Consider the following 14,013-nt stretch of genomic DNA (forward strand, 5'->3'; position numbering starts at 1 on the left):
CAATTTTGAAATCTGACATGGGGCTAGACATATTGTCAGTTTCCCAGCTGCCCCGAGTCATGTGACTTGTGCTCTGATAAACTTCAGTCGCTCTTTACTGCTGTACTGCAAGTTGGAGTGATATCATCCCCTCCCTTTCCCCCCCAGCAGCCTAACAACAGAACAATGGGAAGGTAAAACCTTTAAGTGAATGTTCTTACGTTCTGCCTGTGATTGCCATTGTAGAATGCATCAATCCTCATTCAGGGCACCGCTTCCCCTTAGGCAAATCTTTAAACAATTGGTTGAAGGAGACCACTTCAAAGCAAAATTATGTGAAAAAGTATTTATTCACTGACTACCATACACGACATTTTTCGGGCCATTCTTGCCCTTTCTCAACTGTAGGGAAGGTAACCAGATAACAGCTCCCTAACACAAGATAACAGCTGCCTGGTAGATCTAAGAACAGCACTCAATAGTAAAATCCAGGTCCCACTGAGACACATTCAGTTACATTGAGTAGGAGAAACAACAGCCTGCCAGAAAGCAGTTCCATCCTAAAGTGCTGGCTCTTTCTGAAATCACATGACCAGGCAAAATAACCTGAGATGCACCTACACACCAATATTACAACTAAATACACTTGCTGGTTCAGGAATGACATTTTATATTGTAGAGTGAATTATTTGCAGTGTAAACAGTGTCATTTAGAAATAAAAACTACATCCAAAAAATCATGATAGAATCCCTTTAATACATAAAAACTCACCCATAGTCTATTCAGTGTTATGGGGTTTTTAGAACCGTATTTATCAATGGGTAAAAGTTAGAACTCACCAGTTTTTATTTACTTAGCTCAAATTTTGATAAATCTGTCCCTAAGTATTCACCCCAAATTTCAAACTTTTTGAACTTCAGTGTCTTGTTCCTTCAGTACCTCAGGGTGCAAGTAGAAATTCTTCAAAGATTAACCCTAACTGGTCTTCTGGCTGCCCCCAGACACTAGGCTACTGCTTTAGGCACCCATGGGGGCAAACACATAGTTTGGGTTCCCTTATGCTTCCACAGTGCTGAGCCTTCTTATTAACTGGCAGTCAGTGGACAGGTGGAGTTGAATAAGGGGGTGGTGGGCAGTCAGTGGACAGGTGGAGTTGAATAAGGGGGTGGTTGGCAGTGAGTGGGCAGGTGGAGTTGAATAAGGGAGTGGTTGGCAGTGAGTGGGCAGGTAGAGTTGAATAAGGGAGTGGTTGGCAGTGAGTGGGCAGGTAGAGTTGAATAAGGGGGTGGTGGGCAGTCAGTGGACAGGTGGAGTTGAATAAGGGGGTGGTGGGCAGTCAGTGGACAGGTGGAGTTGAATGAGGGGGTGGTTGGCAGTGAGTGGGCAGGTGGAGTTGAATAAGGGAGTGGTTGGCAGTGAGTGGGCAGGTAGAGTTGAATAAGGGGGTGGTTGGCAGTCAGTGGACAGGTGGAGTTGAATAAGGGGGTGGTTGGCAGTGAGTGGGCAGGTGGAGTTGAATAAGGGAGTGGTTGGCAGTGAGTGGGCAGGTAGAGTTGAATAAGGGGGTGGTTGGCAGTGAGTGGGCAGGTAGAGTTGAATAAGGGGGTGGTTGGCAGTCAGTGGACAGGTGGAGTTGAATAAGGGGGTGGTTGGCAGTGAGTGGGCAGGTGGAGTTGAATAAGGGAGTGGTTGGCAGTGAGTGGGCAGGTAGAGTTGAATAAGGGGGTGGTTGGCAGTCAGTGGACAGGTGGAGTTGAATAAGGGGGTGGTTGGCAGTGAGTGGGCAGGTGGAGTTGAATAAGGGGGTGGTTGGCAGTGAGTGGGCAGGTAGAGTTGAATAAGGGGGTGGTTGGCAGTCAGTGGACAGGTGGAGTTGAATAAGGGGGTGGTTGGCAGTGAGTGGGCAGGTAGAGTTGAATAAGGGGGTGGTTGGCAGTCAGTGGACAGGTGGAGTTGAATAAGGGGGTGGTTGGCAGTGAGTGGGCAGGTAGAGTTGAATAAGGGGGTGGTGGGCAGTCAGTGGACAGGTGGCAGCAAATTAGCAGATATTGGCGGAGGGCAGGGAGCGGGTGTATCAGAGAGACCAGAGCCAGGCCAAATTATATGGATGCCCAAGGCTACCTGAAGCCAACCGTGGGCACCTGTATCATTTGGCCTAGCTCTGGTCTCTGTCTGTCTTCCCAGTTTTCTCCTCTCCCCAACCCACCATTTCCGTTTCCCTTGTTCCAAAATACATTATCTTGTATTTACATTCTTTCACCACCTCCAGTAAAGGGGAAATATACCCTGTTTTTTAAATAAGCTTTATATGCCACTTAAATTCCCTCTGTGCAAATACAAAGGAGCAGCGAGGCCTATGTTGGATTAAGTTTACAGAATTCTGCGCATTTACTGTGCCTCGCCTTGTAGCCTACGGGCACATCGGCTGCTCTATGGAGGCACATGGCCTATTAGGTGACGCCTCTCTATAAGCTTTTATTGTTCTCTCAGGAACCGGTCCAGTCACCTTCTTTTACACCCCGCAGACCTCATTCTTAGTTTGAGTTTATGTAGCGAGCTCTGTGCATTCAGCCTGGGAATGTGTTTCGCCGCCCGCAAATGTTTTCACAAAACCAATGCAAAAATTCTGTGGCAAAAAATTAGCTGCGACAAAAAAAAAATGGTTGTGCACCAAAATTATTCGGACACCTATTGACTTTAATTCATTTGGACAAAATAGTCGTGCAATTAAAAGTGGTCTGGCGTCAATCTTGACGCCCATTGACTTCAATGCATTTCCTGAATTTATCGTTGCTTCGTGTATTTACCGTCGTTTTGAATTTTATCGTTGTTTCTCTTCCCAGAAAGGGAAGAGAAATTCTTGACCCGCCCCCTTTCCAACCCGCCCCGCCGTTCCCCTTTTATTTATAGGTGCAAATCTATAAATTTAGGGGCCGGTAGTGCTAGAGAGATTTTGTGCAGGAGTTGGCCTGAACCCACCCGACCCCATGGATTTCGGGCCGGCCCGCGTGTCACTACTGGCTGCCTCTTAGTAATGTGTGGCCCCATACCCACAGGACCCACGGGTTTACCCGCAGGTCGGGCTGGTTTGGGCTGACCGCGCACCCCCTTTCCAGTTCGCAGGCGGGTCTGGGTCGAGTTCTTTTTTCGTGACCTTACAATGCCAGACTTCCGCATTCAACTTTTATAGACCCGCGCCTGCTCGCCCTGCCTCTTTTGTGACATCATGGGTGGGGAGGGGCAGCGCGGGTCTATATAAAAGGAACCCAGAAGTGGGGTTCGGGCAGCACAGGTGGAGGGAGGGCGGATATCGGACAGGACCAGCACATCGCTACTGCCTCTCTATTGAGCGAAACACTATAAGGTCACTGATCTAATAGAGTGAGGGCAGCGTTGCTCCAGGGACTGGTCCCATTGCTCTTTTGGAGTCAGAAATGGATTTTGTTCTTTGGGAAATGTGCCTTTAATCAGTTACTATGTCCCTATATAGATATTCCTGACACACTGATAATGATGGGTGTGCTGCTCATAGTCAACCATATAGATAAGGCCCAATAGTTTCCTGCCTATTCGTTGACTTATGATTCATATGGAGGAACTGATGTTACTTGATACATTGGAGCCGTCACTGATTCTCTGTCTTTGTCCCCCCCCCAGGCTGCAGATGGAACGACTGTGAAGCTGTTTCCCCGCTGCCTCCTGAGCAACAACCTGCAGTCACAATGGAGCAGCCCATCTCCGTCTCTTCCCTGGTGATGCTTTTTGCCTTCATTATTCTGTTCTTATTATGAGCAGTGCACTGGGTCTCAGCATTGGGCAACCTGCACCTCTACTAATGGAGGAAACCAAAATAACAGCTCTGATGTGGGAGGGGAGCGCAGTCATCATGGTGGTGTTGGGAGCACAAATGTTTCTGTGGTTGAGCGGCTGCTATGGGAAGGGGTAAAGTTGGGTGAATGTTGGGGGCACAAATCATAGGCAACTGCTTAGAGGGGACATTCATGGGTAACTGTCAGGGGGATGGGCCATGTTTAGGTGACAGCTGGGAGGCATGCAATAAGCCTCACTGCACTTCGTGACTGCTTAGCGGCACTGAACCCCCCCCCCAAAACAAATGTAAAATTGTGCTGAGTGATTCATAAAAAAAATGTTATTGAAAAAAAATTCATAAAATGTTCTTTCTTTTAGTACTCATGATCTTAGCAGTTTTACACAGGCTAGCCAGACTGAACTCCAGACTCTCAAGCCGCTTCTCTACCCCCCTTTGAACAGCAGGAGGCGCTCCTGTTACAAGTTTGTGATAGTAGAAGCCTAAAACTGCTAATATAATGAGAGCTTAAAGAAATTAAAAAAACTATTCAGAGGATCACTAGTACTTGCACTTTATATCCTCATACTTAGTAGACATGGTACAACACTGTGACTTCGAACCAGGCCTGCTAACCAAAAGCAATCAACCAGATACCGGCTTTCCAAATGGGATCTAGTAAATGCTACCTGCTGATTGGCTGTTGAGAGTTACCAAACCAGATGCAATTTTTATTACATTAGCCCCTAAGTAAGATCACTTCATTGATGGATTCATAGCGCTGCATTATCCCCAGTTATGCCAGTAAGATCACTTCAGGGCTGGATTTATAGCATTGCGTTAACCCCAGTTATGCCAGTTAGATCACTTCAGGGCTGGATTCATAGCATTGTATTAACCCCAGTTATGCCAGTAAGATCACTTCAGGGCTGGATTCATAGCACTGCGTTAACCCCAGTTATGCCAGTAAGATCACTTCAGGGCTGGATTCATAGCACTGCGTTAACCCCAGTTATGCCGGTAAGATCACTTCAGGGCTGGATTCATAGCATTGTATTAACCCCAGTTATGCCAGTAAAATCACTTCAGGCCTGGATTCCTAGCATTGTATTAACCCCAGTTATGCCAGTTAGATCACTTCAAGGTTGGATTCATAGCATTGCATTAACCCCAGTTATGCCAGTAAGATCACTTCAAGGTTGGATTCATAGCATTGCATTAACCCCAGTTATGCCAGTAGATCAGCATCTCAAGACTTTAATTTTCTCACTTATTTCAAACAGATGACTTAAATGACCAGCAGGTGGCGCTGTTGTTTCAAAGTAGTTTTCTTAGCAGAGTAAAAACTGACAGTATCTCAAAATCTACAAAAACGAAATAATGAATGTAAATTGCAAAAGTGCTCGTAAGAGGCCCATTTGTCAGCCTATGTTGTTATTGTAGCGTAACCTTTGTGTATTCTCATTGCAGAAGAAGTTGGTGGCTATTCCAGATCACACGGACGTGTCCCTAAGTCCGGAGGAGCGAGTGCGAGCCCTAAGCAAGCTGGGCTGTAACATCACCATCAATGAAGACATCACACCTAGACGCTACTTCCGCTCGGGGGTGGAGATGGAGAGAATGGCGTCGGTGTATTTGGAAGAAGGAAACCTTGAAAATGCCTTTGTTCTCTACAACAAATTTATCACGTAAGAACCCTGGTCATTGTGCTTGGCCTGCGGTGCCATTGGGCTTATGTGATAACAAGTGCTCTGTGCCTATAATCCATGCCAGCCAATCAGATTGCTTTCAGTAAAGGATATAATGGGATAATGGGACCTGGAAACAGGATCTGTTGTATTTTTGGGAGAAGAGCAATCGCCCCCTGCCCTTTCCCTGCGTGACTTGAATGTCTTGCTCCTTCCCAAGAAGCAGCAATAACTCTGCTCTGACGTGATTCCCATAACCTTTTAGTTATAATTTACTTGACTCAGGAATTCTGGGAGATGTAGTTCAGCAGCAGCTGTAGAGCCGGGTTAAAGGCCTTTGGCCATAACTAGGGATGCACCAAATCCACTATTTGGGATTCGGCCGAATCCCTTAATACTTCATGAAAGATTTGGCCAAATACCAAACCAAATCCAAATTGGCATATGCAAATTAGGGACAGGAAAAAGTGAAAAAACACTTTTTACTTCCTTGTTTTCTGACAAAAAGTCACGTGATTTCCCTTCCCGTCCCTATTTATCATATGCAAATTAGGATTGTTTGACAATGATTTGGCCAAATCCTGCTGAAAAAGGCAGAATCCCGACCCCATATCCTTGATTCTGTCCATCCCTAGCCATAACATTTCATTGCAGGGCCCGTAAAGGGGTTGCTCCCCTTTAAATTAACTGTTACTATGATGTAGAGATTGACATGCTGAGACCATTTGCAATTGGTTTTAATTTTTTTTTTAATTTGTGTTTTTTGACTTATTTAACTTTTTATTCAGGAGCTCTCCAGTTTGTAAGTTGGTTGCTAGGGTCCAAATTCTCCGAGAAACGATTCATTGTTTTAAACACGAGACTGGAATATGAATAGGAGAGGCCTGAATAGAAAGATGAGTAATGAAAATTAACAATACATTTGTAGCCTTACAGAGCATTTGTTTTTTAGATGGGGTCAGTGACCCCCCCATTGGAAAGTCGGAAAGATAAAGGCGAGTAATTCAAAAACGATGAAAAAGAAAAAACGAAGGCCAATTGAAAAGTTGCTTTGCTATTCTATAACGTACTAAAAGTTATTTTGAAGGTGAACAACCCCTGAACATGGATTTATTTTTCTTACAGGTTATTTGTTGAAAAACTGCCCGGACACCGAGATTATCAGCAATATGAAATCCCTGAAAAGCAGGATATTTTAAAGGTATATATTTTCTGCCTCTCTGATAAGCTCTGTATAATACAATGGGATTCTTCAGAATGTATCTACTATCTATTGTGTATCCTGTGCTTGAATGGCTGCCCCCATGGCTACACAGCAGCTTGTTTATATAAACTATAGTAGTACTTATCTGTTATCTACTGTGTATCCTGTGCTTGAATGGCTGCCCCCATGGCTACACAGCAGCTTGTTTATATAAACTATAGTAGTACTTATCTGTTATCTACTGTGTATCCTGTACTTGAATGGCTGCCCCCATGGCTACACAGCAGCTTGTTTATATAAACTATAGTAGTACTTATCTGTTATCTACTGTGTATCCTGTGCTTGAATGGCTGCCCCATGGCTACACAGCAGCTTGTTTATATAAACTATAGTAGTACTTATCTGTTATCTACTGTGTATCCTGTACTTGAATGGCTGCCCCCATGGCTACACAGCAGCTTGTTTATATAAACTATAGTAGTACTTATCTGTTATCTACTGTGTATCCTGTGCTTGAATGGCTGCCCCCATGGCTACACAGCAGCTTGTTTATATAAACTATAGTAGTACTTATCTGTTATCTACTGTGTATCCTGTGCTTGAATGGCTGCCCCCATGGCTACACAGCAGCTTGTTTATATAAACTACAGTAGAGTTTCTGAAGCAAACAAACCAATTTTACCATTGCAGAGAAACACTACATTATATTGTCATTTATTCAAAACACTTTCATTTGTTGGTGTTACTGTTCCTTTAATGTAATCTGGCCTGCAGACAAGCCAGATACTGGGCCCACTGCTCTGGATGTATTTGTAGTCATATACACTGTCAGACACAGAGTTTTAATACTCCCTCTAGTGGGTGGAGTTTGGAAACTTAAAACTCTGTGTGTGTCTCTCTTTAAGAAATTAAAGGAAGTTGCATTTCCAAGAATCGATGTCCTGAAGAAGGATCTGCTGAAGAAATACAACCTGGAATACCAGGAGTACCTACAAGGCATTGTAAGTCCCATGATGCTCCTCTTTGGCTGGGAAACAAACCATATTTGAATTTCACATAATTACATTGTGTTTGTTTTGTGTTTCATCCCATGTATTGTATCCATCTAGTATCATTATAGAGAAGAGGAGAGGGGTTTTGCCAGGGGCACCTGGGGGGCAAATATACATAGAACATATTATAACAATTGTTGTCATTGCCTCACCTCCAGCCTTTCTAACCCCCTCCAGCCATGACCCAAATGATTAACTGCCATTAACTGTCGGCCTGACCAAGTATATTTGAGGAGATTTGGGGTGAGTGATTATTTGTACCCTGGGTACCCCTGGAACTATAGCAGGGTGACACCCCAATGTTTCTATATATCTGTAACCTTGTTATGAGCTAAGGGGGCCGAGTCTGAAGGCCAGTTAGGGAGAGATTTGGGGTGAGTGCTTATTTGTACCCTGGGTACCCCTGGAACTATAGCAGGGTGACACCCCAATGTTTCTATATATCTGTAACCTTGTTGTGAGCTAAGGGGGCCCAGTCTGAAGGTCAGTTAGGGGGAAATTTGGGGTGAGTGTTTATTTGTACCCTGGGTACCCCTGGAACTATAGCAGGGTGACTGTTACCCCAATGTTTCTATATATCTGTAACCTTGTTATGAGCTAAGGGGGCCCAGCCTGAAGGTCAGTTAGGGGGAGATTTGGGGTGAGTGTTTATTTGTACCCCTGGAACTATAACAGGGTGACTGTTACCCCAATGTTTCTATCTATCTATATCTATATATATATATCTATATATATCTATATCTATATATCTATATCTATATATAAATATATAGATAGATAGATAGATATATAGATATATATATCTATATATCTATATATCTATATATCTATCTCTATCTGTAACCTTATTATGGGCTGAGGGGGCCCTGAACAATTGTTGGTCCCCTGGAGAATCGGGGGAGACTTGACCCATAATCAGACAAAAGCGACCTTAGTAATTGCATTTTAATTCCTGATATTTGCCCTTTCTTCTTCCTACAGAACAAACGGAAAGCCGAATGCCTGAAGAAACTGGAGCAGCAACAGTTAATAGAAGCGGAAAAGAAGCGCCTGGCACAAATGCGCCAACAGCAGATGGAAACGGAACAGTTCAGCTTCTTTGAGGACCAGTTGCGGAAGCAGGAGTTGATCAGAGATCAGCTGAAAATTAAAGATGGGCCAAAGGTGCCGGAGCAGATTGAGGGAGGAATGGTGACCTGCATCTCTACCACCAAATCCAGCTCCACGGAACAGGCAAAGAGAAATGATGCCTCTATCTATACCGGCCAGTCCCCTCCTGTGACCAGAGCCTTGAAACCGGCAGCTACACTGAGTGCTGTGCAGAGTGAGTACCACTGAGTTTTTAAATGTATTGCACCAATAAAGTTACATATAAATGTACAGCATGGTGCATCCCAGTAATACCAGTATGTATACCAGTGTCCGGGGAACCAGTGATTCTCCAACATGGCCACCATCTCATTCAGGGCCCTATACTGATAGGGTAATCGATAAGCAGTCATTTTGCATCAGCAGTGGGTCCCCATTGCCATTGTTCCTTCTCAAGTGCGAGGACCAGGGCAGCCACCCCTAAGGGCTGATCCGTCTTGTCGGATGTCTAAATTCATCCGTGTGTCGCCTCTTACCCTGAAGGCTGTTTATGGTGTTCCTGAGTTGCAGCTGATTGGCTCTAGGTTCCACACTCCTTATTGGATACTTTTTTTTATAAGCTACAGCATATGTGAAGCCTCAAGGAGTTAAAGGGATACTGTCATGGGAAAATTTTTTTTCCAAAATGAATCAGTTAATAGTGCTGCTCCAGCAGAATTCTGCACTGAAATCCATTTCTCAAAAGAGCAAACAGATTTTTGTATATTCAGTTTTGAAATCTGACATGGGGCTAGACATTTTGTCAATTTCCCAGCTGCCCCAAGTCATGTGACTTGTGCTCAGATAAACTTCAATCACTCTTTACTGCTGTACTGCAAGTTGGAGTGATATCACCCCTCCCTTTCCCCCCAGCAGCCAAACAAAAGAACAATGGGAAGGTAACCAGATAGCAGCTCCCTAACACAAGATAACAGCTGCCTGGTAGATCTAAGAACAGCACTCAATAGTAAAATCCAGGTCCCACTGAGACACATTCAGTTACATTGAGAAGGAAAAACAGCAGCCTGCCAGAAAGCATTCCTATCCTAAAGTGCAGGCACAAGTCACATGACATGGGGCAGCTGGGAAATTGACAAAATGTCTAGCCCCATGTCAGATTTCAAAATTGAATATAAAAAAATCTGTTTGCTCTTTTGAGAAATGGATTTCAGTGCAGAATTCTGCTGGAGCAGCACTATTAACTGATTCATTTTGAAAAAAATGTTTTTTTTCCCATGACAGTATCCCTTTAAGTAAAGCTCGGTTCCCTATTGTTTTTGGAATATTGGTTATTCTGCTTCTGACCTGTCCCATGTACCCCTGCTATCTCCTGTCCTGTGCCATATACCCCATCATCTGCTGACCCCATGCCTTTTCTGCCCATTAGATGAAATAGTGGATGGCCTTCGACTGGTTGCCCTGCCCAGGGATCTGTCACACCGATTTCTGCAGCTGGCCGAGGCTAATACTTCCAGAGGGATTGAGACCTGTGGCATCCTCTGTGGCAAATTGGTAAGGGGACTAGAAATCCATGAGAAATGATTGGACCGAATGATAATCGTTATCTTAACTGTTGAAAATGTGTAGAAATGTATTAGAAAGGTGTTTGAAATTACATTTTAGTGGTGTTCCCCTTTTACATTTTTAAATTGGTTGCTAAGTTAAATAACTGTAGCAACCAGAACACATATTGCAGTTATTTGAACATCTGGGTAGTCTAATGGCACAGATCATTTTATTGTTAATTCTTTCTTGGCAGAGCAGGTTGCAGTGGTTTATGGCCCAAAATTCTCATAAACTGGAAAAGGGCAAATTATTACAGAGAAAATGGTGGAGGACAGGGGAGAAAACAAGCAAAGAAAAGAGAGAAACATGAGAGAGATTAGAAGAAGACCGAGTGAACATGAGCAGGACAATACAAACACACGGGGGGAGAAGTGGAGAGCATTCAAAAAAGTGAATGAGTAGGTCAGGAGATAAAGGGAATAAAGAAAGAAGAGAGCAGATAAAAATAAAGAAAGGGAGAGAAATTAAAGAATAAGAAGCAGAAAATGAGATCAGAATAGGTGGCAGAAGACATTTGGAGAAACCAATGGAGGGAACTTCAGGAAATGGGAAGAAGAAAGATGTAGAGAAATAGAAAGGGGAGTGAAGATAGAGAGCAGATAGGAGGAGAGGAATGGGGGAAGAATTATAAGGAGGAGAGAAAGGACTTGTAAGTAGTAAGGGAATGGGAGTAGAACTGGTTAGGGAGAGGCAGAAGCAAGAGGAGAGTAAAAGAGAAACAAAGGGAGATAAGGAGGAAATCTAGAAACAGATAAGGTGTGAAGGAGACATTGTTTGATGAGAAGAAATGGTGGAAAGATAAAAATAGGAGGTGATCGTATGGAGGGTTGAGAGAAAACCATAAGGAAAGGAGGAGTAAACCAGGCAGAAGAAATAAAAGTTACAATAAGTGCAGTGATGTAAGAATAGAAGGATAGGAAGAAAGAGAGAGACTGACTGTGGATCTGGGATCACAATGTTGGTTATGAGGAACTGTATGGTGGTGGGTCATAACTCCAGGTCTAGACCCAGAAACATTCCTGGGGTGCACATTTCTCCTCCAAATCTACAGGTAACTTAAGGAAGGGACAATTCCTTGCTGGCCATCAAGGGAGATGTAGATAATCGGTATAGTCTGTGGGTCTGTTGGCCTCCTAAGCTTGCTGCCATTTCTGATGGCTCACCTTCCCCATCTGTCCTGCAGACTCACGATGAATTCACCATCACTCACGTGATTGTACCAAAGCAGTCTGCGGGACCGGACTACTGTGACATGGAGAATGTGGAGGAGCTATTTAATGTACAGGACCAGCACAACCTCCTCACTCTGGGCTGGATCCACGTAAGTGACCCGACACCCTACTGCTCACAGCACATTAGCCTTCATTTGCACTTACTTCTGACCAGCCTGACTGGGGTTCAGAAAGTGACCCCTGGAGTTGGAAGCACCATATTGTGCATCGTGAGATAGTAGCCATGGGTTTTGCTGTTTCAGATGTATTTAGTATTAGTTATAGGAATGGCCCGTCTGACAGTCTTCAGGGATATCTTTATGGGAGTGCCTTGAGCCCCATGCATAGTGGTGCTGTAATTTTTGGTAGTTCTGTAAATTTAAAGTATAGTTACTATTGTAGGGCAAGATCAGGCCCGGACTGGCAATCTGTGGGCTGCTGCAGGGTTCCATAGAAAGTTACCATATAGTGGGCTGGTAGGGGTCTGTTTGGGCCTCTGTGTACTTGGAATGACAGGGCCTATTACTTAATACTTAATGTGATATTGCCCATCTGAAAGTCCTAGTACAAGCCCCTACTTGCCACTACTGAGCCTGAGCTTAATTCTCCATGCTTTTCTAGCTTTGGACAAATTCCTAAAAACTGTAGTCTTGACCCAGAGCAGCCAGTCTCGGGTCTCTCCTTGCCGAGTCCATTATTGGCTGGCCTCTTGCACTGAGATTGGCTGCTCGGGGTCTAACCACGCCAGTAACAAAGCCAATAGCCTTCTATATGCCTGGTAGGCGTCCAGAAAAAAAAATCACAATATGGAACCACAAATCAGCAGGTGATTTTTCTGCACACCAAGAAAACGGCCCATATGGAGTGGGGGGCACACCAGAACCATTTTGCATCCTCCGAATTGATGTGTGGCACCACAGGGATTGCAATGGTCACTGATGGTGAAAATGTGTATTATCCAGTTGCAATAGGAGCAAATGCATGTAACTCGCATTAATCTGAATGACTTTTTGCAGACGCATCCAACCCAGACGGCGTTTCTATCTAGTGTAGATCTGCACACTCACTGCTCCTACCAGCTCATGTTACCTGAAGCCATTGCCATCGTTTGTTCACCAAAGCACAATGAGTAGGTTATTCTAACATTCCCCATGTCCCCTGTTATTCTAATGTACCCCCATGTCCCCTTATTGAACCCCTGGCACCTGTTTAACCCTTTGTATCTAATATACCCTATGGCACCTTTTACTTTTTTTTTTCTCTTAGTACTGGAATTTTCCGTCTCACTAGCGCCGGGATGTTGGAGGTGTCTGTGTGCAAAAAGAAGGGGTTCCACCCTCACAGCAAAGAGCCCAGACAATTCAGTGTAAGTGGATCATTCTAATATAATGGAATTGCATATTTACTGTTACGTCTGTTCTGTGCTCACCCAAAATATGTGTGTGTTCTATTGGCCTAGTCCAATCCTAAACCTAAAATTGTTATAATCTCCCCCAAAATCCAACACCCCCTGCTTGTTCCTGTGGAATATCTATGATGGTATAGTCTGGATTCCTATAATGACATTATAAAATAGAAGGAAGAAATAGAAGACAAAACTGATTGTCCCATTTGGATTCTCTCCCTCTCAGACCTGCAGACACGTGATGGTACGAGATGCCGATATTATTGTGCTCGACCTGAGGTGATGGCAACTCGGGGGCCACATTCTCCACTGCAATGGACTGATTGGACAGCAAGTGCCAGTTTTATTGCCCCCCCCCTCTTTCTAGGAATCCAAATGGACTTTTCCCCCCTAATTTATACATTTAAATGTGATAGTTTCATATTTATTGCCCCTGCACATTTTTTTTGAGGTTGTTTTCTTGATTTCTGTGACAATTCCGGCTGTAACAACTTGCGCCATCTTGTGTCTGTGCATTTAGATGGAGGGGCCTGGAATTAAAGGAGACTTAAATGAACAAACCTGCGCTAATTCCCTTTGTTTCCGTAGATGTATAACAGAGCCTTCTGTAAATCTGACTACAAAACCCTTGAAAATAGGAAAAACTAGTGAGATTATGGCCTTCAAGTAGGGTGGGTTCTTACTCTGTTGTTAAAAAAAAAAAAAAAAAAGGTGCCCCAGCAAGTACTACCAAAAGGCATGGGCCTTCCTATATATTTATCTTTTTTCCTTATTAATAACATTGGGATCACTGACCTTCCTATATATTTATCTTTATTCCCTATTAATAACATTGGGATCACTGGCCTTCCTATATATTTATCTTTATTCCCTATTAATAACATTGCGATCACTGACCTTCCTATATATTTATCTTTATTCCCTATTAATAACATTGGGATCACTGACCTTCCTATATATTTATCTTTATT

General features: G+C 43.8%; 1 protein-coding gene across 4 annotated transcripts in view; it reads left to right on the top strand.

The window, feature by feature from the left end:
* Nucleotides 1–13,598, top strand: part of stambpl1.L (STAM binding protein like 1 L homeolog) — a 30,843-nt gene extending 17,245 nt beyond the window's left edge. For all 4 annotated transcript variants that reach the window (XM_018224497.2, NM_001092813.1, XM_018224498.2 and 1 more), the window contains 10 exon segments: nucleotides 3,638–3,732; nucleotides 5,259–5,476; nucleotides 6,602–6,677; nucleotides 7,586–7,681; nucleotides 8,714–9,056; nucleotides 10,248–10,372; nucleotides 11,610–11,747; nucleotides 12,654–12,766; nucleotides 12,904–13,003; nucleotides 13,269–13,598. In XM_018224497.2, the coding sequence (XP_018079986.1) occupies nucleotides 3,703–3,732; nucleotides 5,259–5,476; nucleotides 6,602–6,677; nucleotides 7,586–7,681; nucleotides 8,714–9,056; nucleotides 10,248–10,372; nucleotides 11,610–11,747; nucleotides 12,654–12,766; nucleotides 12,904–13,003; nucleotides 13,269–13,325 (1,296 nt within the window). In that variant the 5' untranslated portion in view covers nucleotides 3,638–3,702 and the 3' untranslated portion in view covers nucleotides 13,326–13,598.
* Nucleotides 13,599–14,013: the final 415 nt, after the last annotated feature.

Source organism: Xenopus laevis, chromosome 7L, assembly GCF_017654675.1.
Source record: "Xenopus laevis strain J_2021 chromosome 7L, Xenopus_laevis_v10.1, whole genome shotgun sequence".
Taxonomy (NCBI): Eukaryota; Metazoa; Chordata; class Amphibia; order Anura; family Pipidae; genus Xenopus; species Xenopus laevis.